This window comes from Accipiter gentilis, chromosome 6 (assembly GCF_929443795.1).
Source record: "Accipiter gentilis chromosome 6, bAccGen1.1, whole genome shotgun sequence".
Lineage (NCBI taxonomy): Eukaryota > Metazoa > Chordata > Aves > Accipitriformes > Accipitridae > Astur > Astur gentilis.
Genome location: NC_064885.1, coordinates 18,786,110 through 18,809,713, shown reverse-complemented (window position 1 = coordinate 18,809,713; position 23,604 = coordinate 18,786,110). Strand labels below are relative to the sequence as shown.

The window sequence follows — 23,604 nt, the reverse complement described above, 5'->3', positions numbered from 1 at the left end:
TTTCTGTCCAAAGGACATACAGTATCTCAGTGTACAAAACCAGCGACTAGTGAAGCAAAGAGCAGATGACTGCCTGCGGGAGCTGTGTAATCTGTCTCAGGGGCAGCCAGTGCTGTTCCCCAGTGCTGGGATGCAGTCCAGGGGTTCTCAGGGTTGCCTTGAGTGCAACCAGGCAAATGCCAGTTTCCTTCTGACCTATTACTATATTAAACGTCCCTTAGAAAATGACACAGCCAACTGATGGAGCAGGAGTAGACACTCTAATATTAATCACTAAAACTGCAGGAGGTTAATTATTTTTACTGAATAATTACTCAAATTGTAGCAAATGAACTAAACCCCAAATCCAAAGCTGTGTGCTTGTTTACCTGCCTGGAGATTCTCCGCATCTCATGACACTGAAACTGATCTCATTTGAGGCACAGATCTAACTGCAGATTTATTTATTTCTCCAGTGCTGTATGGCACAGACCCAACCCCTGGAATGCAGGTCTGACTCCCTTCAGTCTGCAGGTTACAGACAGCAGTCAACTGCACTGTAAATCCAACCAAGAGGGAACAGAGCAGTGGTAAGCAAAGTGACAATGTTGGCACGAGAAAAGAGGGGGAAAACTGACCAGCAATATATTTAGGCTACAAATTAGAATACCTTTAGTGATTCATGCTATTGCAATTCATTAAAGGATTACTTCCCCCAGCTGCCAAATCACATGTTAAAGTCAACTGCTCTCCATTTCACTTTAAATTAAAATGCTAGGCAGGCACAGTGACATCCAAGAAGTTCACTTATGTAACCTGGGAGAGGTCGATACATGGGCTCTGGTAAAGTCTCAGTTTGAATTTCCAGAGCTTATGTGGAGATATCCTTACAAGGTTGCTAATCACTACAGCCATAAGGTTCTGGCAAATAAAGAAGCCTAACAATCTTTAAGACAAAACTCAATATATTTATGAAAAGAATTATAGGTACCTAGTGCTTGTGATGTTGCCCTGGTGACTCCTTTGGTCCTATTCAGATAGACTGGGGAAATCCCCAAAGGCCAATGGTTCAGTTGTATGGTGTGTTTCTTCTACAGATGCTGTAACATACTGCTTTTGTACCAAACAGCACCGTAATATTCCATGTGAAGAAGTTGTCTGCAAGCAGTCACTTAAGCAAAGCTGACCTATCTAATGTTAAACCACCTTAAAGTGGATTAATAAAATATCATCAACTCACAGTGCAGATGACCGTTTAGAATTCCATTCAACGTAACTAATCTCAGTTCAGCTAAAATCTTTTCTAGGCAAACACCCATTTTAGGGAACAATTTCCAGGATATGAATAAGATTATTTTATTCATCTTTCTTAGCAGGTTACTTCTACAAAGTAGTGGGTTTTTTTGCCTGGTCTTTATGATATCACTATATACAGATTTCATAGATAAACTTGCCATGATCACCAATTCACTTCCTCCATCTTTCAGTGTCCTTCTTTATGTTACCAAACTTCTAGTTGTCTCTAAATATATCCAGGGGATGTGTATGTAAGAAAGAGTTACAGAATTGGCAATATAATCCTACCCAAATCTGTCCTGGAGATTAACTTCATAATTGACAGAGGTTAGCAGGAAGATCAAGTACTATTAACCTGCAGCTACTCAAAGTCACCTATGGCTGTGTATAGAACTACCTTACTTTATACTATTTACACAGTTATCTTTAGTACTTAGCATGCAAATTTACAATATAGGTAAACTTCAGGTAATAAAGCTTGAAAGAACCTTGCATGGACAAAACAACCTGTAAGTTATCAGCATCTTTGTCAATGGGCATTGGCATAAAGATTTGGCCCAGGATACGAACGGCCTGGGGAGTTAAGCGTACCTCTTCCATTCTTGATCATATTGCATGCTAAAGGGATTTAGCAGAAAAACCTGATCTAGTATACAGACATTTTCCCCATCTTTCCTAGTGTTATGGAAGAGCCCTGTTATAGGATGAGTATAAAGTCTTTATAGAAACATAGCTTGTGTGATGGATGTCTATGGTACATTCATGTTGAAGAAAAATGAAAGCAGCCAGTAAAAAGCAACTTCTAGGTCCTAATTTTTTTATTGAAGACTATTGAGAAGAAATGTTGGGTTTTTTTTTTTGGAAAACAAAGCAATTACTCAGGAATTCAATGCTCCTTTGGGTCAAAATAGGGGAAGCACAAAACCATGGTTAAAGAAAATATGCAATATTACAGTTTATTAACTTGCAACAACTTTACCTTAGAGATGCTCTTACACAAGAAGTGTCCCTTAGCGGCAAAGCCTCTGTTATGTCCCTGCTCATTCCCAGGTCTGAACTGGAATTTGTTACCCCCCTCAATTGTGCTGACACAGCTGTTCGCAGAACTTCCTATAAACCAGATTGCTGGGATGATCTCGGTTCAAATGAAAACACCACCACTTCTCTTTGAAGGGATATTTTTAACCTGAAACCCCAAAAGCAGTTGTATCAGCAAACCGGAGAGAGCAGACACTGCAATGTGAGGAGAGTAACAAGCAGTCTGGGAATGAGCAGAGAAAGAGATCAGCAGGAACCTCTCAAACAGGATTGACTGCCAAAAATCATCTTGTGCAACCAGACACCGATCTCCTCCTGGCTCACACTTAGTGGAATTCTTCAGATGAGGGTGCAATACCCAAAAGCCACATTCAGCACTTTCTGTGTTTTGCTTTAAGCAAACAGAAGGTGGAGAGATTCTGCACACAAGGAAAATACTGCAGAGAGTGAAATCAAGGGCCATTTTCTAATGCCTTTTTCTTTTAAGGCCAATGTATTGTTGTATAAAAAGTAACAAATTCTAAAAATATTATCTTTAGAAATACCAAAGCTCTTTTCTCAAGTCCAAGGAATGGCACTGCAACTTAATTTTCCCACACTGAAGTTTAGGTCTAATGAAATTTTGCGTTCTTTAAAGATCAGAAATATGTTTTACTTATCTTCTGTAGGCAGGTGGCTGATCTGGAAAACCTAGAAGGCTCTTACAAGATACCATCTTTCTTGGCCCTGAGTATATCAACAGGCTCTGACCTTCCTAGGGGATTGGTGGCAGGTACCCAACACCAGCTCCGATACGGTGCAGCTGTAACCTGCGATCAGGCTGCTAGAGAAGATTTTTGTGAGCCAGAACTGGGAGATGCCTCAGCAGGGACTCAGAAGCAGTGTTTATGCTTAGTCTCTCTCGCCGGGTCATGCCTGAGCTATGCCATAGGTACACCAGTGCCCAGCCTCGCACCTTGCTGCTCCTGCCCTGCTGCCCTACCTGCTGGGCTCAGCCTTGGCCTGGTCACATCAGTACGGACCCAGCAGGGAATCAGGGCTCTGGGCTGACCTAGGCTCCCCACAGTCACCCACCTGCTCGGCTCACCCGGCACAGGCACAGCGGGACTGAACCCTGCAGGGAGGTACTGCCCCCCGCTGCCCCCAGCTCGTTTTCCCTCACCGAGCAGCCCATCCATCTGTGTTATGCCCTGACAGTGTCATGTGCCAGGCTGCCCAACAGACACTGATCAAAGATGACTTCCCATCAGACTGAGATTTTATAAAAATTCAGTGTTTTGCAGATTGGCAGACAGAATCTGTAAGGCAGCTAATACGCTAGCACGCTGCAGAAGATGAAGCACAGCATTTCACTGAGTACAGCAGTTTCTGGAGGCCCCTCTCAGTGTATGTTTTAAAGAATAGGACATTGGCTACCAACCTTGCACAAATACACTGTGAGTGAAAGAAATAGCTGTTCTGTTCGCAACACGTTTGGTTAAGGAACCTCTCTGCTGTCGGTGATGCTGTCAAGAGACCTGTGGTTACCCCCTTTGCTTTGCACCATTGATTTTTAATTTTCTATTTTCCAGAAGGGCATTTGCCACAGGTGGATGAAAATGATCTTGACTCAATATGTCCTCCAAAAGATACTGCCTTCCCGCATCTGAATGAAGCTTAGAACTTCATCCAGGGTAGCGTTTGCTGTATTCTCAGCTGTGATGTGATGAAAGATCTGTGACCTTCTGGCACCCAGGAGACAGAGTTCTTCTTCAGATCACTTCTTCAGAAGCTGAGTGATTTCCATCAGGCTTGCATGCTAACAAGGTAAGGACAACTCCTCTGCTGTGGCTGTGCTCTGAGTTGACTCAGGATGGTGATGGAGCAGGTGACACCAGGCGAAGATGCTTCCTTCTGACAACGGATTTGAGAGATGCTGAGATCTCTCTGTATCGAAGCCCATACAGAAAAGGGAACAAAACTTTAGGCAGAATCATCAGGACATTGCAGACTGTCAGGGAGACCCAGATTCCTGTCTGCAGTCTGATGACAACATTAATGCACAAGAACGATTCTACAAAAAGGGCCAAGAGTGGAAAGAAGTAAAAAAATAACACAGTGTTGTGCATTAAAAATGTTACACTGGCTCTGGAGCAGATGCTTTCCCATATACCCGATTGTTTGGTTTTAAAATACAAAATAGCATAGCAACAAAATATTAGAGACAGGCAGAGAAAGATAACTGTGGTAGAAAGCCAGAAACAGAGTTTCACAGCATCAGTCCCATTCAGAGTTAATATTAGTATTACTGGAACCGAGCACATTTCCAGAACACAGGGTACAAAGCTGTGAGTGCTTGATAGCACCAAGAAGAAAATTCCAGGGAAAGCCCCAGAACACATCCATAGTAATACAATAATTTTTTTAGTTCGTGAAGGAGGCAAAATAGCAATGTAGCGCAAAGGAAACAAAATAGCTATGTATGTGTCCAAGACTATTGCAGCAGCTGTGAACAATCCTCCACAGTAAGCCACTGCCAGCAAAAATAATAGGAGGACACAAGCTTCCTTCGGGAGATGTACATGTGCTGCATTGAAAGCAGCTGACAGCGTGTAGAACAACAGGTATATCAGATCAGAAAGCAGAGCATTTCCCAGCAGCAGGTACCTTGTTTCCTGACGGATGCTAAACGTAGAGAAGATCACAAACAAGATGGCAGGAATGATGAGGACACCTGCCATGAGGCTGACAACTGGAGGGATTAAAAACATCTTCATGTTTGTGCCTGATGGGTTGAGAGCCCATTCCTCCAGCAAATAGTACAAAGAAGCATCATCCAAATTTGAGGAACTGTTGAACTCTGTTTCCCTGTGGCGGTATTCAGTTGCATTTTCTTTCTTCACTAAAGCACAGTCAGAGAAGTCCATTTCCTCAGGATTTTGGGATGATTGTCTGACTTAGAGAAAGCAAGATCTTCTACACTGAGTCCTTAGAAAGGCAAATGAAGCAGAGGATGCAAAAAGCCCATGGAAGCAAAGTGACTTCTGTAGCCAATTCTACCAGCTCTTCTCAAGAACAGAAAGTTGAAACTTGTAAGTGAATTCTGTGGTGCCAAAAGATGTTTTTGCCTAAAGTGGAGATTTTTTCTTTCTTAAAAAACTAATGTTTAGAAAATAGAACAAATCTTTGTGTGCTTTAAAAAAAAGTCTAAAGCCCTCAGCTAGCTCTTTCGTCAGAAATGAACAGGTTGATCATTTTCAATAGTTTGAGTTTGTTCTCATCACTCCAATGAGGCAGATGAAATATTAGCTTGATTAAACAAATATGTGATGATACAGAATACCTATTCCACGTGTACTAATGTAGGAGAGTCATAAATGTGATTGGGTGATGTTTTGTACCAATTTGTATGCAGTAACACAATTGATTTGAAGTGATCAATAAAAAAGGCTCTCAATCACATTGTAAAATTGTATCGCAATGGCTATAGTGAATGAAATTATCTTATTTATAGATCACAAACATTTTTGCTTCATGAATCAAATCATGTTATTTACAGATGATAAGGCTTCCCCTGCCTTTTTTAATGCATGATATACAAATACTGAATTCTCTTCTATCGCAGACTTACAGTCAATCTGTGAATTGTCTGGGATGAGTGACATATACTATAACATACCAACATACCCTATAGCAGACTTGGCATTTCCAATGTCCATTTGGAGACCTATTCTAGCTTGCTGGCCAGCGTGCTGCTGCTGCTTTTACTATCAGATCTCAGTATCAGAGCTGGGGGCGCAACAAGAGAATTGTGAAGAATCTGGACTGCAAGAAGGAACTCTTCAAGTTCTTCCAGTCATGGTCTGATCAGAAGAAAAGCTAATTTTTTTTAATAGGATTAACGCTGGCTAATAAAGCTTTAGTTTTAATCAAAAACACTGTACTGATGCCATTGTTCATCATCTTGTGTGATGCAAAGTGGGCATAGCAGCACTTATTTCATTTCATGGTCTATGCCTCCTGCAGTTGCTTAGCCCTGTGGACACCACACAAAGCAGCGCAGCGCTACTACAACATCACAGTACTTTGCTGTTTACACAGGGCATAAGTAGCAAAGATCAGATCTGCAGAATATGTAGCTTTGTCAGCTCCCAGCTCTAGTTGCTCTTCTCACTGGTGGTGCAGGGGCATACTGAAGCTTTTTAAGTAATGGTAAGTATCAAAGGATTACTCCCAGTATTTGAAAAATAATGTGTGCACAAGCCAAAGGTCTGATATAATAGACAAAATAAGTAGTCAATGAAATTTGCTGGCTGCTCAGCTGTTTTGAAGTTATATTATTTGTTTAGGTGCTTAAAAATAAAAATGTCTAAGTTCAGACAACCTTTTTGGCAGTCCTGACAAGTCTACCAGGACCTCTCACATTCATCAGCATGGTCAAATCTTTAACTACTGTTTGAAGTATGATTTCCTTTTCCTCTCAAGTAATATGGATTCTACTACTGACACTACAAGAGCAGAGGGAACGTAGCTCCTTACTTAACATGGCGCTATTGTATTATTACTCCACCACTACCAGCCTATAGCAATGCAGCATGCTTACATCCATGGGAGACAGCACATAGCCTCACCTCACAGAAAGTCGTGCTGTGCCATGGATGCGCGGTCTCGGGGCATGCCAAGTAACAAAGCAGACAGCTTATGAAACTCAGCATCAGTCATCAAATCTTCTGCACATTTAATTTCCTTACACACTGATAGCTGGCATCCATGAACAGTATGTTAAGACAGTTTGACAGGCTGCACCATATGGAACAAAGGGATAGCGGGAAAAACCAATGATAATTTTAAGCACAGAATTTCAGTTGCTATGGTGCCTGGATAGGCAAAACAGAAGGTGGTTACTTTTGCTCACTCAATCCTGCATCCACTGAAAAGTGTGTGAACAATATTGATGCAATTATACATTTGGCTTCAGGATCACACCCTGCACCTATCAATGAGTCACAACACAGTTAATACCTTAAGTAGACAGTAGCACTCAAACACCCAAACTGTTGAATTATACTATTATTGCAAAATGGAAGGGGAGCAATGAGAACTCAGGTGTGTGCAAATCACTTCCAACTACAATTTTAGACCTCTGTTAATGGTGGAAGTGTTTCCTGCCTCCCAGCTCATGGCATTGCAAGGAAGTCCTATTAATGGACAGATTCTCTCATTTCCATATAAAATCACAACTGTATTTCCACCAGCTGGTTGGGATTAAATGTGAACAAACAAAAGAGTTCATTGTCATCTCAGCTGCACGCTTTTGGCTGACAGAAAAATAAATGCAAATACAATATACAATGATCTGCTGGCATTTATAGGAGTGTCTAATGCAGCCAAGTATTTCACAGAGTAATGTTATACAGCACTGTAGTTCTGCAAATATATATCTCAAGGGCTTGTTGTTTATATATAATTGTTCAATTAACAAATAGTTCTTATTTTTTCAGTCTAATTATTTTTCTCCTGATGCCTGAAAACAACATCCTTATAGCAGATCTATTCCTTTCTCTTGGATAAAAGAGCTAGAAGTCCCAGCTACATCTGGGAGGGTAACAAACACATCATCACTACTGAAAAGTACAAAGCAAAAGTGCTAACTCTAGCAACCATCCACTGAAGCACCTTTTAAAAATCCACTTCCACGGCCATGAAAGTGTAAATATGAATAATGTAAGGTAAATAATATGAAAGGTAAGCAAAGGTATAAACTTGCTAATTATTCCACAGTAGCTGACTGCAGGTTCACTATCAGATGAGATCCTCATGACAAATGCAAAGTAGTTCATGACTCTCTCGTTTAGCCCACATGCAAAGAGTACCACAGAGCTGCTGAGACATCACAACTTCACAGCCTTGCTTATCCTGTGCTCAACTATTCATCTGCTACAGCCTACAGATGGCAGAGGAAGTCCTATGGCATCAGCTTGTTCAGCTTTAATTGTGCTACTGTAAAAGTCTTCAGAATGCAGGCAGGCTTTAGTTTTACAAAAATGGAAAATAGCAAATAACTGGAAGACAGATTTAACCCCATCAGACCTGGACAAGTCCAGCCAAAGCTACTCCCCTCAGATTTCCACAGGGACTTATAACTGTTCAGTATAGTCCTGCTAGATTTAAAAATTTAAATGGTTGGTGTCTTGGCACACTGATATACACCCAGAATAGGTGGCTCTGGAGAATATCTGCTTGTTGTTGCCTTTCATTTTCTTGAGCTTAGGAGGCATTTCCAAATCTGGACCATTTGCAAGGGGCTCACAGCTCTGAAGACCACTCCTGAAGACACTGAACTTAGACAGCTCCTTGCCATTGTGTCTCAGTGTTCAATATTTTGTGGTGCCAACTTGAATGATTCTCCTGCAATTTCCTGTAAACCTGGCCTTAATGGCCTAGTTATTGATTTTTTAAAATGCTCTCTGGTAAATTTATGTTAGGTGGATGCACTTTTTGCATATCTTGCTGATTCAGACCTACAGTATTAGCAGCCCCTCTTCTGGCTTTTGTTCTGGCTCAATACAGCCTGTATTGATTGTCAAACTGAATCACACACTGTTAATTACTTTACTCATTTCTGCTTCAATCAACATCCCACTGAAAACTTAGTTACCTTATCGGTTGAGTTTGGGAGATCTAAGAAAGTATGCATTTAGCCATACTGAACACTGTAAATCCAGCAAAGACTGTACTACATTATATTCCGTTACTGACTATAAACAGGCATTGTCAAATTGAACAGAAAAAGTCAGAAATATTACTGTCTTACAGCAGCTGGTATGGACTTAACTGTGTACACACATAGGGAAGCTTCCTATTTCACAAAGTGTTTAGTCTAACTGATTCAACAAGTCAACAAGCACACTGCTGCCATGACAGGGAAGCACCGTACAAGAAAGGGAAGCCAACCAGAATAATGCTAAGATTTCCCCAGCCCTTCATCTCAAGAGACTGTGTTAGGAGTGGATACCTAGAGGAAGTGTGTGACTAAATTGCATGCTCACATTCACCTCTGAGGTTCCCTGGGTGCCATTACATCACTGTCTCAGTATGAGCATAGAGTCTTTGATGTGGCTGTGTGTTCCAGCATCACTCACCAGGTCCTAGCCTAGAAAATTATACTGTGCTTTGGGTCTGCCCCAGAGACCAATCTGCCTGGCCTGGAGCCCAGGGAGAGCACTGTAGAAAGGCCACCTCAGAGTCCCCACAGCAGCTTGAACAGAATTGTTTAGGATGAGACAGTTGGGTCCAACAAATCAACATTTTCACTGGAATGTTGTTTCATGGGGATATTTCCAGCCATGTTTAGTAACAGAGCCTTGAGCTCAGGAGGCTTCATGTGCTAGTGCAGTTTCTTTAACTTCCTTCCAACAATGCCCCCCTTCCAGGCTTATCTAGGTCCAGAAGGCATCTCACTTGCTGGTAAAGCTCTCCCAGCTGTAAAGAGCCAAGTGCCCATGAGCAGGCCAGCTCCTCCCAGCAGGGCAGAGAACCAGCTGCAATTATTTCCTGCCTGTATCCATATTCTCACTCTGTGGAAATGAGCTGCTGTCACTGAAAAAACCAAGTAATCAGAACAGTTTAACTGTACTGTTTTTCTGGTTGAGCTTTCCCTTATTCTTCTCCTTTAAATAGAAAGTAAATTAAAAGACAACTTTTTTCTAAACATTTAAGATTCCCTCTAAACTTTTCTGCAAGCCTCTTCATGGTCAGGGCCTGCAGGGGAGAGGTACAGCTTGACTGTCCTGGTCTTTTTGTCCTAGTCTCCATGTCTCAGCCATCTATCTCCACTTGGCTCCAGAACTATTGTTCAGCTCCTTACTTGTTATTTGCTATAGATGAAATATATGCATTGCTCTTGTACAAAGTTCACAAATCAGGCATAGCAATTATTAAAGTTAAGGAAGTAAAGAAACGGGTGTGAAAACTAAACTCAGATTACAATGATTTTAAAGGTCAAATGAAACCTGAAACAAAAGAAAACAGGGATTAGAAAGCGCTGGATTGAAGACATTTTGATGAGACTCCCAAACAAAAGAGAGGACATTGAGAGAGAGACTAGGAGGACTCAGCATTAAATCCCTGAATCACTTCTTCTAATTCCAAATACCATGAGGCCATGGTGATCACAAAGCCAAGGTAAATTTTGTACCAAATCTGCCTTGCAGGTGCAATATTGAGAATTAAGATGGATGTCAGAAGAACAGAATTTTGGAATATTTGACAAATATTTCAACAAAAGGTTAGAGAAGTAATACAACCTGAGGAAAAAAAAAGTGCCTGTGAGTCCCAGACACAACCTACTTTCCTGCAGGTCGCTGCTTGGCCCTGACTGCTGTGAGCTGCAGCTAGCAGAACTCACCCATTTTTATTTCCTGAGCCTGGCAAGGCAAAGCAAGACAGGTTTTCCTTCTCTGCTACAGTGTGTCTTTTATGCTGAAAGGACCTACATGATTCATCTAGTAACATGTTTTCATGTGACCAACTGCAGATATGACCAGGGATTATAGCAAACAACTGCTAGTTTACATGGTCATTTATGGATGGATTCACAGGACACCAAGAGAAGCCATCCTAGACTGTTTCTTAGATTTAATGATCTCTCCTGCCTACCTACTTTTCATAGCAATGCATTTGTGAACCAGGAGAAACAGCCTACTAAATAAGGCCTATTTTCAAAATATCAGCCTTCTTTCCTAAAGCAGTTTAATTTGCAAATTTCAAGCACTATACAACATTGGCGCCAAATGGAGTTACCTGCGGAAATCTAAGGCCTTTAGGTAAAGAACAATAACATATCACTCTTATCTGAGGATTTAGAGCTATCAGAAGAGATTAAACCCATATTCAATATCAGTGTCATGAGCAGAACTAGAAATACATATCTGAATTCGTGGCTGCTCAACTCCTACTTCAAGTGAGGGAGAAAGCTCCTTCTCCTGAGAGAAAGCTTCTCAAATGAGGGAGATACATGCATCCACCAACCTCCTAAGAGATCCTTCCATCTCAGACTGTCTGTCTTTGTGGTTGTGGCTGGCACCAAAAAATTTTATGTCTCTGTCCTGTCTCACCAGGAATGATCTCCACCATCACCTAGGAAGCACTGCTGCAGGCAGGCAAGCAAAAGCAGAAGTTACCTGGCTATGTCCCTGTCTTAACATGTTTTGTCTCATGTAAAAAGTCAGGCAGTACAGGAGGAATTTAGCATGGTATTTCCTTGAAGGATGATTTGGTGAGAAAGGAGACAGATGGCTGAAGAGTGTAAAGTGCAAGAGAGATGGAAGGAAAAAAGGGTAGAAGAGACAGGTTGGCATATATAGGCAGGGGCTTTAATGGTGGTGCAGCAGACAGGAGGACCCCAGCCACAGCTGTATCCTGTGACAGTTCCTGACAGCTGGGAAGCATTTGTCTGCACTGTACCAGCTGGGGGATAAAGACAATATAGGAATCAAGATTGAAGGAAACACACTAGGAGTGGAGTAGAAACAGAAAAGAGGAAAAATGCAGTATGAAGGAAAAGACATGTTCTTTCTTCCTAGTCATGCGTTTTGATGACAGACTGTGAATGAATGGATACAATCTGTATATGGCACGGACTAGCACAAGGCACAGCACCATCCTGGGGAGGAAGGAGCCTCACTGCCAAAATTAAGACGCTCCTTCCCAGTTCCCAGTGCTGTACCTAGGAATAGCAGTCGTTCCCAGGTGGCAAAGACACTGAAGCAACAATGATTCTCTGAAATACTTCTGCCCCCAGGGAGATGCTGACCTTATCTCACACTGATGAAGCAGGTGCCAGGCACAGCCGCCATATGGCAGAGGGATTAACTGCCAGCATGTGCTGTATAAGAGTCACAATCTCTTATTAGCCAAGCAGGGGATATGCCGTGGGTCGCATACACAGTGCCATTCACAAGCTCTGTTGTCCCTTCCCAGCAGCTCCTTTGTTACTTATCCAGCACAGGTGCTTAAAAATTAGATTTTCTCTACATGAGGCCTCGCTCTGCCTTGTCCTCATAACAGTGGCTTTGTACTGCTCCCACTCATTTCCATAGCAATACCCTGTCCTCTCACATGGGAGATTCAGACTTCATGGCAGGAAGGCAATGTTAGGGAGGGAGGAGGAACACAAATGTTGGAACACAAACGTTCTGAACTTGTAAAGAAAAGAGAGATTATTTTTTTTTTAGACAAAACTACCAGTGTTTGGGTTATGCAAGCCCACATCAGCCTCACTCTCCTGGTGACCTCCACAAGCACAAGGCAGAGGGCACATCACCCCCCGATACACCCAGAACTTCTCACCAAACTGGCAGAGTTACAGCATGACAGGGAGAGGTCAAGGCACACAGAGAATGTTGCTGAAGGCAGCCAACAAGCTGAGATCTTCACTAAATACAGTCAATTTTATTTCTAGTTTAATTATTTGTTTCTTTCTTCTCCTGTCCAAGTTCTAGCTCATTAAGATGCACATGAGGAGCTCCAGAGAAGATATGTCCTGTTTTCTCTTCCTATTGTCCTCAGCAGCACCTAGAGCCAACCAAGGCTCTGGGAACAAAGGTACAACGGTACCTGATGAAGAACTGGGGCCAGTGCATTTTCAGCAATTTAACACAAGTCATACTGAAAAGCAGTGGCAGAGCCAGAAATTAGAATTTCATCTCCTGAGTGTTGGCTCAAGGCCAACATACCACACTCCCTTTTCAGTCTCTCTATGCTTTTGTAAGCATTGCTACCTACTAGCGTGGTAGCCAGCTCCAAACTGCCTTCAGATAGCTCAGATATAGATCAGCTATCCACAGGCAAATGCCTGTCCTGTAAGAGTTCATTATATTTACAGCTACTGGGGGTGACTAGAAAAACAAACAATTTTTCTAACCCATTTTCAGAATTTTCTTGGGAATTCCTAGGTCCTTTTAATTGAGCTGCTTTTTCCTCTCATGAAGCAGCACTTTCTTGCTCCAAAGAAAACATTTCAGTGCCAGCCCAGCACAACTGATAGCAACTAAGAGGAATATTAAGATGCACAAAACTGCTATAGATCACAAAAGCTGCAAGACAATATATACAGGAAGAAAGCTTAAATGAATTAGAAACCCATTTTAATGAGCCATTTTAACAAGCTGTGAGTTGAACCAGGTCAGAACTGCACCAGTCTCTCACTGAAATCCCCCAGTGATGCTCTGAGGCAGTTCAGGGGCACACACCCCTGTGCAGCAGCCATTCCTGGTAGCGCTATCACCATCAGATGTTCTGGTGCTCACCTCATTATTAGCTGCTCCATGACTCCTTCCCCTTTCAAACACTTGGCTTCCCTGGGAAGCCCACAATATTCTCTAGTTTTTGAATCTTGCCCAAGCTGTATTCATCAGTGAATACCCGCGCTGTTACATCAGTGCCAGCTACAGCTCTAGCACAGCAGCTGTGGAATTATGTGTGCCGTCCCCCAGGACACCACCTCAACCCCTGCCACTTGTGTCTCTTCATTTCCTGCCAAGTATTGTGCCAATTTCTTCCAGATCAGTTTCTGAGCTGAGACTGTCTCTCTACTTATTTCTCTCTCCTGCCTGCTATTGGAGATTGAAGTGATGGCAAAAATGAAATGCACAATACCACTTTTCATCCCCAGCTATCTGTCCTGAAAGTCTCCTACACTATTTGTGAACCACTTCAGCTCCTGTCAGCACGTTCTGTGAGGCAGTTTCTGATATGCATCACTGAGCCCCATTTTTAGTCAAAGTAAACATGCATCTAAGGCTGTTTCTGCCGTTGGCAGCCTGAGAAGCTGAGTCGTCAGCTCCCATAGCCTCAAATCTGCACCACCAGTAGTACAGGCTTTTCACATAAACCAAATGTTCTTGAACTCCTGCTGTCCACTTGAGCTGACACAAGAGCCGCCTGACACATGGTCTACACTCGGTTTCAGAGCAAGTGTCTCACCTTGACATTTTGCTAAAAACATTACAGCAGCAGTGACCTCAGCCCTGAAGCGAGAAAAACAGCATGTAAGCATAGACCAGAGGAAAGTAAGGGCCCTTGAGGCTACACCCCTAGCTGTTTACTGGCAAGATTCCCAGGCCCACCCTTCCTGTTCCCAAAATAGAGAAAGGTCTGTCCCATGATTAGCTGTCAATGAACACCAGCTTGGGGACCTTCCTCCCACCAAGCAAAGCCTTTCAACCTGTCAGAGAACAGCTTGCAGTGGGTTAACTCCATCTTTGTCAGGCTCAAGATAGGGACCTTGGAGCCTCACAGGGTGTCTGCAGGGATACAGAATTATAAAAAGATACTTGGTTTTGTAAACGAACTGGAGGAGGGTCATCTCCTACCCACTCTTCATATTGTCTCTTCTGGTTTTAGCATGCTATAAATGACCAGCTTCTCTGATAATTTATGCATAATCAGGACTTATTTCCAGCAAGAGGGCCAACAAAAGCAGCTCTGAATCACTAAGTAATTTACTGGTTTTGTTTTCCGTTAATATAGTAGCCTTAGGAACAAGCAGCTTGTGTTCTTTGTTTAGGCACCAAAAGACCTCTAATCTGACAGAGAGCCAATCAGAGGTTAGGCAGCATCTAGTCTACTGAAAAGTGGGAAGAAACATGTTCCTACACTCACGCACCTTACTTATTTTTCTAAGGACCCCTCCTTATCTGAAAAGTTTTCTCCATTTTCATCTGCTCTGTAATTTCCTTCCTCTCCCTCCAGACAATCCTTTTCCTCTTCTCTGGGAAATATCATACCTGCCCTGAGCTTTCACTTGGTTGGATGTTTTTTCGGGGGGGGGGGGGTGGGGTGGGGTGGTGTGGAGGGAAGGGCTTTTCTGTACAATCCTGTCCTAGGAGCTGATCAGCCCAAGTCACCTGCGACTCCATGCAGTCCCAGTGAAGACAGCAACAAATGCAATAAGCCTACGTACCATTCCTCTGAATCCATGCAGGAATTAAGCCCAATACAAGAGGATGCGCAGAGGAAGAGAGATTATGGCCATCTAATTCAGTGTGCTCTGGGCTCTTAGGCCAAACAGAGCATGGAAAACACCTCATGTGATCCACTTACATTTCTGCATGATGATCTTTTGTGGGGACTGGATGTTAGGGGATTATGGCTGCTGTGAGCAGCACAGAAAAGCCACTAACGCCTCATCCTGTGCTACATGCATTTTTCCCCCCTCCAGGTCAGAGCAGCCAGGTTTGTACTACTGGACCCCAGCAGAGTTGTGACTGGCACCTCCAAGACTCACTTGGCATGTTGAGGTGCACTTTGAACCACATCTGCCTTGTAACATTCAAAAGGATGGGCCAGTCTGGCTTGGGCTGGGAACAGTTTGGCTTAGGATAACCATCTGTTTTGTTAAACAGATGTGGCCTAGGCTTGGCTCTACTACATTATGAGCATAATTACATTTATTATGATGAGCCATGACTGTGTATAGGAACCCTTTTTCCCAGACTCAACTCCCATAATTACCAAAAAGTAGGGTTAACCCTAAATCTTGCTTCTCCTTCATAAAGTCATACTAGTCGTGACCTTTAAAATTGTTTTTTCTGTAATCCACATGCCCACATCTCTCCTCAGCTTCTGGTTCCAGCCTTGAGGTTGTTCAGATTGTCCCTTTGTCCTTTTAAGACCTCTGCACTAACCACACTAATCCTCAGTAAGCAATCAAATCTCCCCATCTGTGCTTTTACTATTTCCCTTGGCACCATGGTATGACTTCTCTATTTTAATTAAATCGAGCTGGATGCCTTGTCAAGACTTAGCTGCTCTGATTTCTCATTATATTATCATAATACCATTTAGCAACCCCACCCTTCTCAGCAAAGAAAACTGATTCCAGCCCCTTGAAGGCAGCACAGCGGAACAAAGAGCACTCACCAGGGCCCACAGCAATATTCAGTTGCATTCTTGTTAACCTGCTGCATTTCCTTCCCAGTGAATGCACCAGTTCTTGCCTACTCACAAAACCACACTTTAAGGTACGTTTTCTTATCTTGTTTTTGATGGTCATGATCACTTAATTTCAACTTTTTAACTCCTCTGTGCATTGCTTGATGAATGCCCCCTTACATGTACCTTATTAGTGACAGTTCTAATTTACTTATAACCAGCATCAGTTGTTAGTACCCCACACTATTGTTTGCGCTTTTCCTGCCAAGCAACTCATTACTTCAAATTGTCCTGAGCCTGTTTCATATTTTGCAGCAGTTTAAGACCCAAAGTCAATGGGTCACTTCACAAAATGAGAAGGAAGACTTTTTTTTCTTTTTCATTTTAGTACAGACATTTCCAAACCTGCTTAGGTGGCATACCATTATTAACAACAGCAGCAGCAGCAGCTGAGAGGACAGCAATAGCACCCAGTTCTGCAATGGGCTATACTGAGGCAGTACACAAAATTCTTCTATCCTATCCTTTTATTACAGACTCCAACACCTTCCTTACCCCAACCTAAAACACACCCAGTCTCAGCAACACCTTACCCTCAGTCTCTTCGTCAGGCTTGTTTCCATCTCTTAAATTGTTGTGTGGTTCCTGCAGGTGCTGTGAGTTCCCATTTGTGCACAAAGCATAAAGTTAGCACCAGGGACCCGTTTCGCATTAACTCCTGGTCAGCTGCTTGGTGAAACTCCTTTTGTAAGCACCTGCACACCAGCACAATTAGACAGAGTCTCTTCTACACATCCAGCATCAGGCTCACTTATAAAGCTCTGGAGCGGTTGTGTATCACTAATGGTGTGTGAGTCGTTCTCTGGGAATAACTAGCACTGGAAAGAGCTGTGTGTGAAAGGAGTTTACCTACATGGAGCTCATGGCAGGAAGATGAGACTTGTGTCAAGCATCCAGCAATTTAACGCTAGGCAGCATCAGCAAAATGCAAGAAGCACAGGAAGGTGTAATTTGGACAAAGAGCAGTGACCTGGAGGAACAAATAAAAGGAATCATGCTCTGCCACACTCCAAGGAAGAGACCTCCAAAAACGGCCTCCTGTTGGCTTGTCACAGGCAGAATAATCAGAAGGGATCTCTCAAAATTCCTCAACCAAAGTCAAAGCTGAGATTAATGCAATTCTTTAAATGCTAATAGAATAATGTCAGTTTACATCCTCTGAAAGTTTAGTTCTGTGGGTTTTTTTCCCCTTAGGAAACCATGCCAGATGTAAAAATTTTAAGCAGAACAGGTGCAACAAGACAAATGACATGGCTGTAATACCATTGCTTTCTGTTTTGTCCACGAACATGCATGACAACCTCACAACCTTAAGTCCCAGATCTCAATTTGTTATACGTGGATAAAAAGAACACTTAACAGCCACTTACATAGCTCCTATATACAAGAAGGCAGGATTTTAAGCACACATGTTCTGACTACAGGTTTTACAATAAAAAGAGACAAGGTATTTTAATGTAGGTATTGGGTTACAGGAATAGGGCTGCCCAGTTTCAGGACTGGTGAAGACTTGAGTTTGGCCTACGTGAATCATGGGATAGAAAGTTTGTTGACAAAGCTTGAAGTGAAATTCAAAGCCAAGAAATTGTTTCCATGTTTACATGGAAACATATTTAATGTTTGATATGGAGGGCCATCTAGTGGAAAGTCACTTTGTTTGCAACAACAGGCCAAATAGAGGTAGTATTTTACAACAGTCTGAACAAAGGCATCTTTGCCTGTTAACATCTCAGAAGTGCGTTTTATGAGCTTTTCTTTTCAGACAGAGTGCTTCCCTGCTGAGATACTACAGCATCCACAGGAGAAGCTTGGAAAAAGAAATCAAGCCTGTTTCGCTGCAGGATCCTTTGAAACAAAGTGTGCATTTCCCAAAATTAATTTCCTTTGACTAATGACTTCAGAAAGCTTTCCTCAAAAAAGAAGAAGCACTCCTCCCCCCCCCCCCCCCCGCCCCCCTGCAGCCCCCGTTTCAGTTTTTGTTCTTATCAATACAAGTTCAAAAAAGGATCAGTGGCACTATCAGGCAGCATACCATGATGGTGCAGAAAGGCATTAGTATATATGTAATGCTCTGTCTCTGGTATTTGAATTAATCAGATAGCTGTGCTGGCTGATACTCAGTATTTTTTCACAGAAATATCGAGTGTTCTGAGCAAAATTCTCTGGTCAAATGACTGTGATAACTCAGAAAATACTGGAGTCACTTCAGAGGTGCTCAGACTAATTCACACAGCTACCCATCTGTGCAGTAAGGAGGGTGAGAAGTGGGGTTTAAAGCAGTTATAGGGTTACCTATAAAACCCACTGTGAATCTGGAAAACAACTAGGATTTCCAAAAGCATGGAAAAATCTCTTATATTTAGGCTTTAATAATTTTATCATATTTTATTTACTACTACATTAAAGCTTATAAACAATTGCTGCTTAACAGAGGGGTTTTTTTCCCCCACTGATTTAGATATAAAGTAATATACATACAAAGTCATACACAGTTCAAGCACTGTAACAAAGCCTACTTTTCTGGGACCTTGTAATTGCTCACCATGTGCCGACCATGCCCAGTTAGTTCCTGAGCAGTGATTCCCCCCAGGCGCTCCCCCCCCCCTCCCCGCCCCGTTTATATACTGAGCATGACATCACATGGTATGGAATTCCCCTTTCGCCAGTTTGGGTCAGCTGCCCTGGCTGCGTCCCCTCCCAACTTCTTGTGCCCCTCCAGCCTTCTTGCTTGCTGGGCACGAGAAGCTGAAAAATCCTTGACTTAGTCTAAACACTACTGAGCAACAACTGAAAACATCAGTGTGTTATCAATATTCTTCTCATACTGAATCCAAGACATAACACTACACCAGCTACTAGAAAGAAAATTAACTCTATCCCAGCTGAAACCACGACATTTTTCCAGCCTTCTTCTGCCAGTGGAGGTACTTAGATGGCCTGTCTCTGCTAGCTTGCCATGCAGTTTCATGAAACCTTTAAAAAAAGGCATATTTTCTGAGAGCTCTCTCACTATCTCAAGTTAAGATAAACCTGGCTAATAGGTGTAGAAGTTATTCAAAGGCAGGGACAAGTAGGCAGGTACAAACAACAGTATTTCATAAATCTTGCTAATTGGGAAATTAAGCTAAAAAGAAGTTACAATATTGTTATAAATTTTCCTGTTAAAAATGCTGTAAGAGTGTGCAACCAATTACTTCATTCCATGAAAGCTGACTTTGGATATTTATTTCTTCTTTATTATGAAGCAAATTAAAACACAGTTCTATTAAATATATTAAATAAGAATATGCAGTGTCTGAGAGTGTAGTTTGAACTGTTCTCTAACCAACCAGCATCTCTCTTATAAGCACAATACTTAATATATTAATACAAATTATGCCTAATTCAACCAGCAAAAGTAAAAAGCCCGAAGAATTAATGGGAACAATAAATCCATATTTTCCTAAACATTTTTCTGCCTAGAAATATTTTTAATGCTTATTAAATGAGAGCTATTCTTCCTGGCTCCTTTGGACGCCACTTTCCTTCTCTTCTTTTATTGCACGAGTGCACTGTATACGCCCTGCCCACAAACCAGGGAGAAGTCAAAAGAGACCCCAGAGCTGCTCAGTGGCCTTTTGCAGCCCTCTTGCTGCAGCACCCACGCACCATGGAGGCCCCAGCTGTAGATGCAGCAGCTGTGGTCCCCCTCCACTGCCTCCTGTCCCATGTCACCATGCAGCTGGTCTGTCACCAGCGTGTTACCCACAGCTCTGAATGGGGGTGCTGGAGTACAGAAAATAATCTATTACTGGGGTGCTAAAAATGCAGTGTCGTTATGTCTGCCTGCTTCAGCAGTGAATCTGGTCTCCCTCTCCTCACAGAAAGTGCTGATGATTGCCACAGTCTGACAGGCATATCATCTCCACGGAAAGCTTTTGTCCTCCTACGAACAGCCAAAGATGAGAACTCTGAAATAAAACACACATTGCTGATCGGCTCATCCCACACCCTTGAACACTAAAGGGATGTGACAGGCTAGTACCTTAATAATCAGAAATACGTCAGACATTTCAGGTGGAAATAGCAGCACACATCAGGTAGATCAGGCAAAAAAGTCACACTTCAACACCTGTTTACATGTTGAAGAAAGACCTTTATAGGACAGGGAAAATAATATTACTGTCAGAGAATCTAGTAGCCCTCATCAGGGTGTCTTGGGAGCACTGTGCCAGGCACTGGGCGCACACACTCACCTGGGAGCTGCTGCTGGGAAAGCAAGTGGTTCCTGATCACCTGGCTGCCCACTCCTCCCCTCACTGCCGTGGGCAGCAGCACCTGTGGGAAGAGGACCACAGCAGTTAAGAGCTAGCCTCCTCCCTGACTCATGTTTCTCTGCATATTACCTGGGCTCTTCCACTACCTAGGTATTGCAGCACCTTGTTATTTTAGGTAATTTCTAATTACTGGGGCAATGCTTCCCAATCTGGAGCAGACTAACCTGGGTTTGATCCATGCTGGCATTAGGGAAAACATCTGTAACAGGAAAGAGCCAAAGGCAGAGAAATCTGCCTACTCCAGCTCCAACCAGCAGTACTGGCACTCCTGTGACTGATTTATAGGTTGCCCACCACAGACCCCCTGCCCTACACAGTGTGAGGAGATGTAGCAACATTTCTTGTACAGAAAACTTCAGGCTAAAGCAACAAATGAGGAAATCAAGGTCCCCATCCCTCTGTCATTCTCATACCATTTCTATGACAACACATGTACCTACGTGTGAATCCAGACTTCATTCTTGACTGGGCAGATCATTTAATGAGCCGAGGAAGAAGTTAACTCATTTTGTGGCTGGCTTCTGTCCATCTGGGGATACCACTCTGTTAGTTCTGAATGGACCAGGCTCTTTGAACCACTGTCAAGCCCCAAATGACTGCCTATATAGCTATGACCATGCAGTCATCAGCACTTCCCACTTCACACTACTTCATACATCTTCCACGCAAGCTCTGAGGACTCATCAGTCTCCTGCAGCTTTTTTTTTCCCCCACAGTAAAACTCCAACATATAAAGGGCTTCAAAGTACCTTAAGGTGTCTGATTTTCAGGGAGAGTTAGACTCCCTGCAAGTTGTTTCAAACCAGGTGCCTAGGAACACAGGTATTAAAAAACACTAGTCCTTTTCAGAGGTGCAGGTTTTAGTAGTGCATTTGCAGGGTGAGAAATTGCCACCTGTGTATTAAAGCTCAAGAATAATTTCTGAATCTCTTTTCCCAAATGAAGGTGTCCTATTTCACAGGCTTACCACCCCCCTCAACACACAGCAATGAAGAACAGAGCATCCACCCTACCATAACACAGCACCATTCACATGGCCCCAGCTGAGCTCAGCTCCCAGCTTTCTGTCCTCCAACACACTATTCCTGTCTCTCAGCCATCCCACCACCCTGGCTTGCACTGGCACTTGGCTACTGGTCGGGAAATGGCTACTGCACATTCGCAAGAGAAATAAGTAACAGTTTAATATGCTTGAGTACTGCCTGGGCATATCAGCTGGCTTAGAAATGTTAATAACCCCTCTGTGAAAAATCAAACAGCTGGGAGAGATTGTTTTGTTGCAGACCTATGGTAACAGCCAAAGCCATGAAAGGATAAAGCCCAAAGAATAGTGCTCAACAAATCACCCCTCTCTAAATAGCCTGTCAGCTAGAAGACCCATAAAATACCATATTTTAAAACCTGCTGGTAATTAGTGTAGCTACAAACCAAATGACGACCTTGGATTTGTCAATACTCATGATACATTAATGGAGCACTTCGTCAGAAGCTGAGTTCTTTCAGTTTTACTGCTTATTTACTGTAACTGCAAAAATATATTAATGGTCATATTTCACTACCATAAAAGCCTTGCTTGTAATGCCATACTCCTACCACAAACATCATTTAATGACTTCATGGAACACAGTCAGAGATTTCACCTTCCAGCTGTGATAGCAGTTAAGGCAGCAGCAGGCAGTAAGCTTCTGGAGTTAGCCACTACCACCTAGCACACAGGAGGCAGGAGAACAAGAGAAACAAACACCGCCAAACATTATCTCTAGGTCTGCTAGCAAACTGCATTTAAAAGTGTGTATTTTATTCTCTTCTAAGATGTACCACTTGCCACTTTAAAATGAAATCTGGCTGTGACATTGCCACTAACAACATAAATCCAACACAGAGATTTGTTTCCAAAATGTATGTTCCACTGAGTAAATTGACCATAAGCATTTCTAACCACGTTGTTACCAACTGCACTGCTGGCGATTTCAAAGGCTTCATTTATCATCCATTTCCAAATGTTCTTTTGTTTGCCTGTATTTAAATGCTGACTGGTGGACAGGTGAGATTTTATGTACAGCAAGGGGCTACTTGTCACAGTTAGCAAACTGACTGTAGCACTCTTTTTCCTCAAGGTCCTATCAACTACACACTCAGCCAAGGGGTTTCTTCCCTCAAAACAGGATTTGTCATTTGGTTCATGGCCCCCTGTTGTGGTTTAACCCCAGCCAGCAACTAAGCACCACACAGCCATTCCCTTACTCCTCCCAGTTGGGATGGGGATGAGAATCGGAAGAGTAAAAGTGAGAAAACTCATAGGTTGTGGTAAAGATGGTTTAGTAAAGTAAAAGCGATGTGCACAAGCAAAGCAAAACAAGGAATTTGTTCACTACTTCCCATCGGCAGGCAGATATTCAGCCATCTCCGGGAAAGCAGGGCTCCATCATGCGTAACAGTTACTAGGGAAGACAAATGCCATCACTCCAAACGTCCCCCCCTTCCTTCTTCTTCCCCCAGCTTTATATACTGAGCATGACGTCACATGGTCTGGAATATCCCTCGGGTCAGTTGGGGTCAGCTGTCCCACCTGTGTCCCCTCCCAACTGCTTGTACCCCCCCCAGTCTGCTCGCTGGTGGGGTGGGGGGAGAAGCAGAAAAGGCCTTGGCTCTGTGTAAGCACTGCTCAGCAGTAAGGAAAACTTCCAGGCATTATCAACGCTGTTTCCAGGACAAATCCGAAACATAGCCCCATACTAGCTACTATGAAGAAAATTAACTCTATCTCAACCAAAACCAGCACAGCCCCATACTGCCCATGAGGACTCCTTTGCAAGATCCTGTGACAAGTATATCTTCTGCAGTGCGACCAAGCCAGCATCTCTGTGCAACATAGGTTTTATTTTTTCACTGAGATACAAAATAAAAGCATGTGGTGAAAGGCAGAAGTGGGAGCAGCAGCCTGTCCTGCTCACAGCTCAGCATCACCATCTGTGCATGTAGACCTGAGCCTGCTGTACTA

At 42.8% G+C, this 23,604-nt stretch overlaps 1 protein-coding gene across 1 annotated transcript; it reads right to left on the bottom strand.

Moving 5' to 3' along the window:
• Nucleotides 1–4,160: 4,160 nt before the first annotated feature.
• Nucleotides 4,161–5,219, bottom strand: GPR148 (G protein-coupled receptor 148). Its single transcript, XM_049803301.1, has one exon. The coding sequence runs from the start codon at nt 5,217–5,219 to the stop codon at nt 4,161–4,163; it is 1,059 nt and encodes a 352-aa protein (XP_049659258.1).
• Between the last annotated feature and the right edge of the window lie 18,385 nt (nt 5,220–23,604).

Excerpts from the sequence above, each read along its gene's own strand:
- GPR148 (XM_049803301.1), bottom strand. The coding sequence starts at position 5,219 with ATGGACTTCTCTGACTGTGCTTTAGTGAAGAAAGAAAATGCAACTGAA.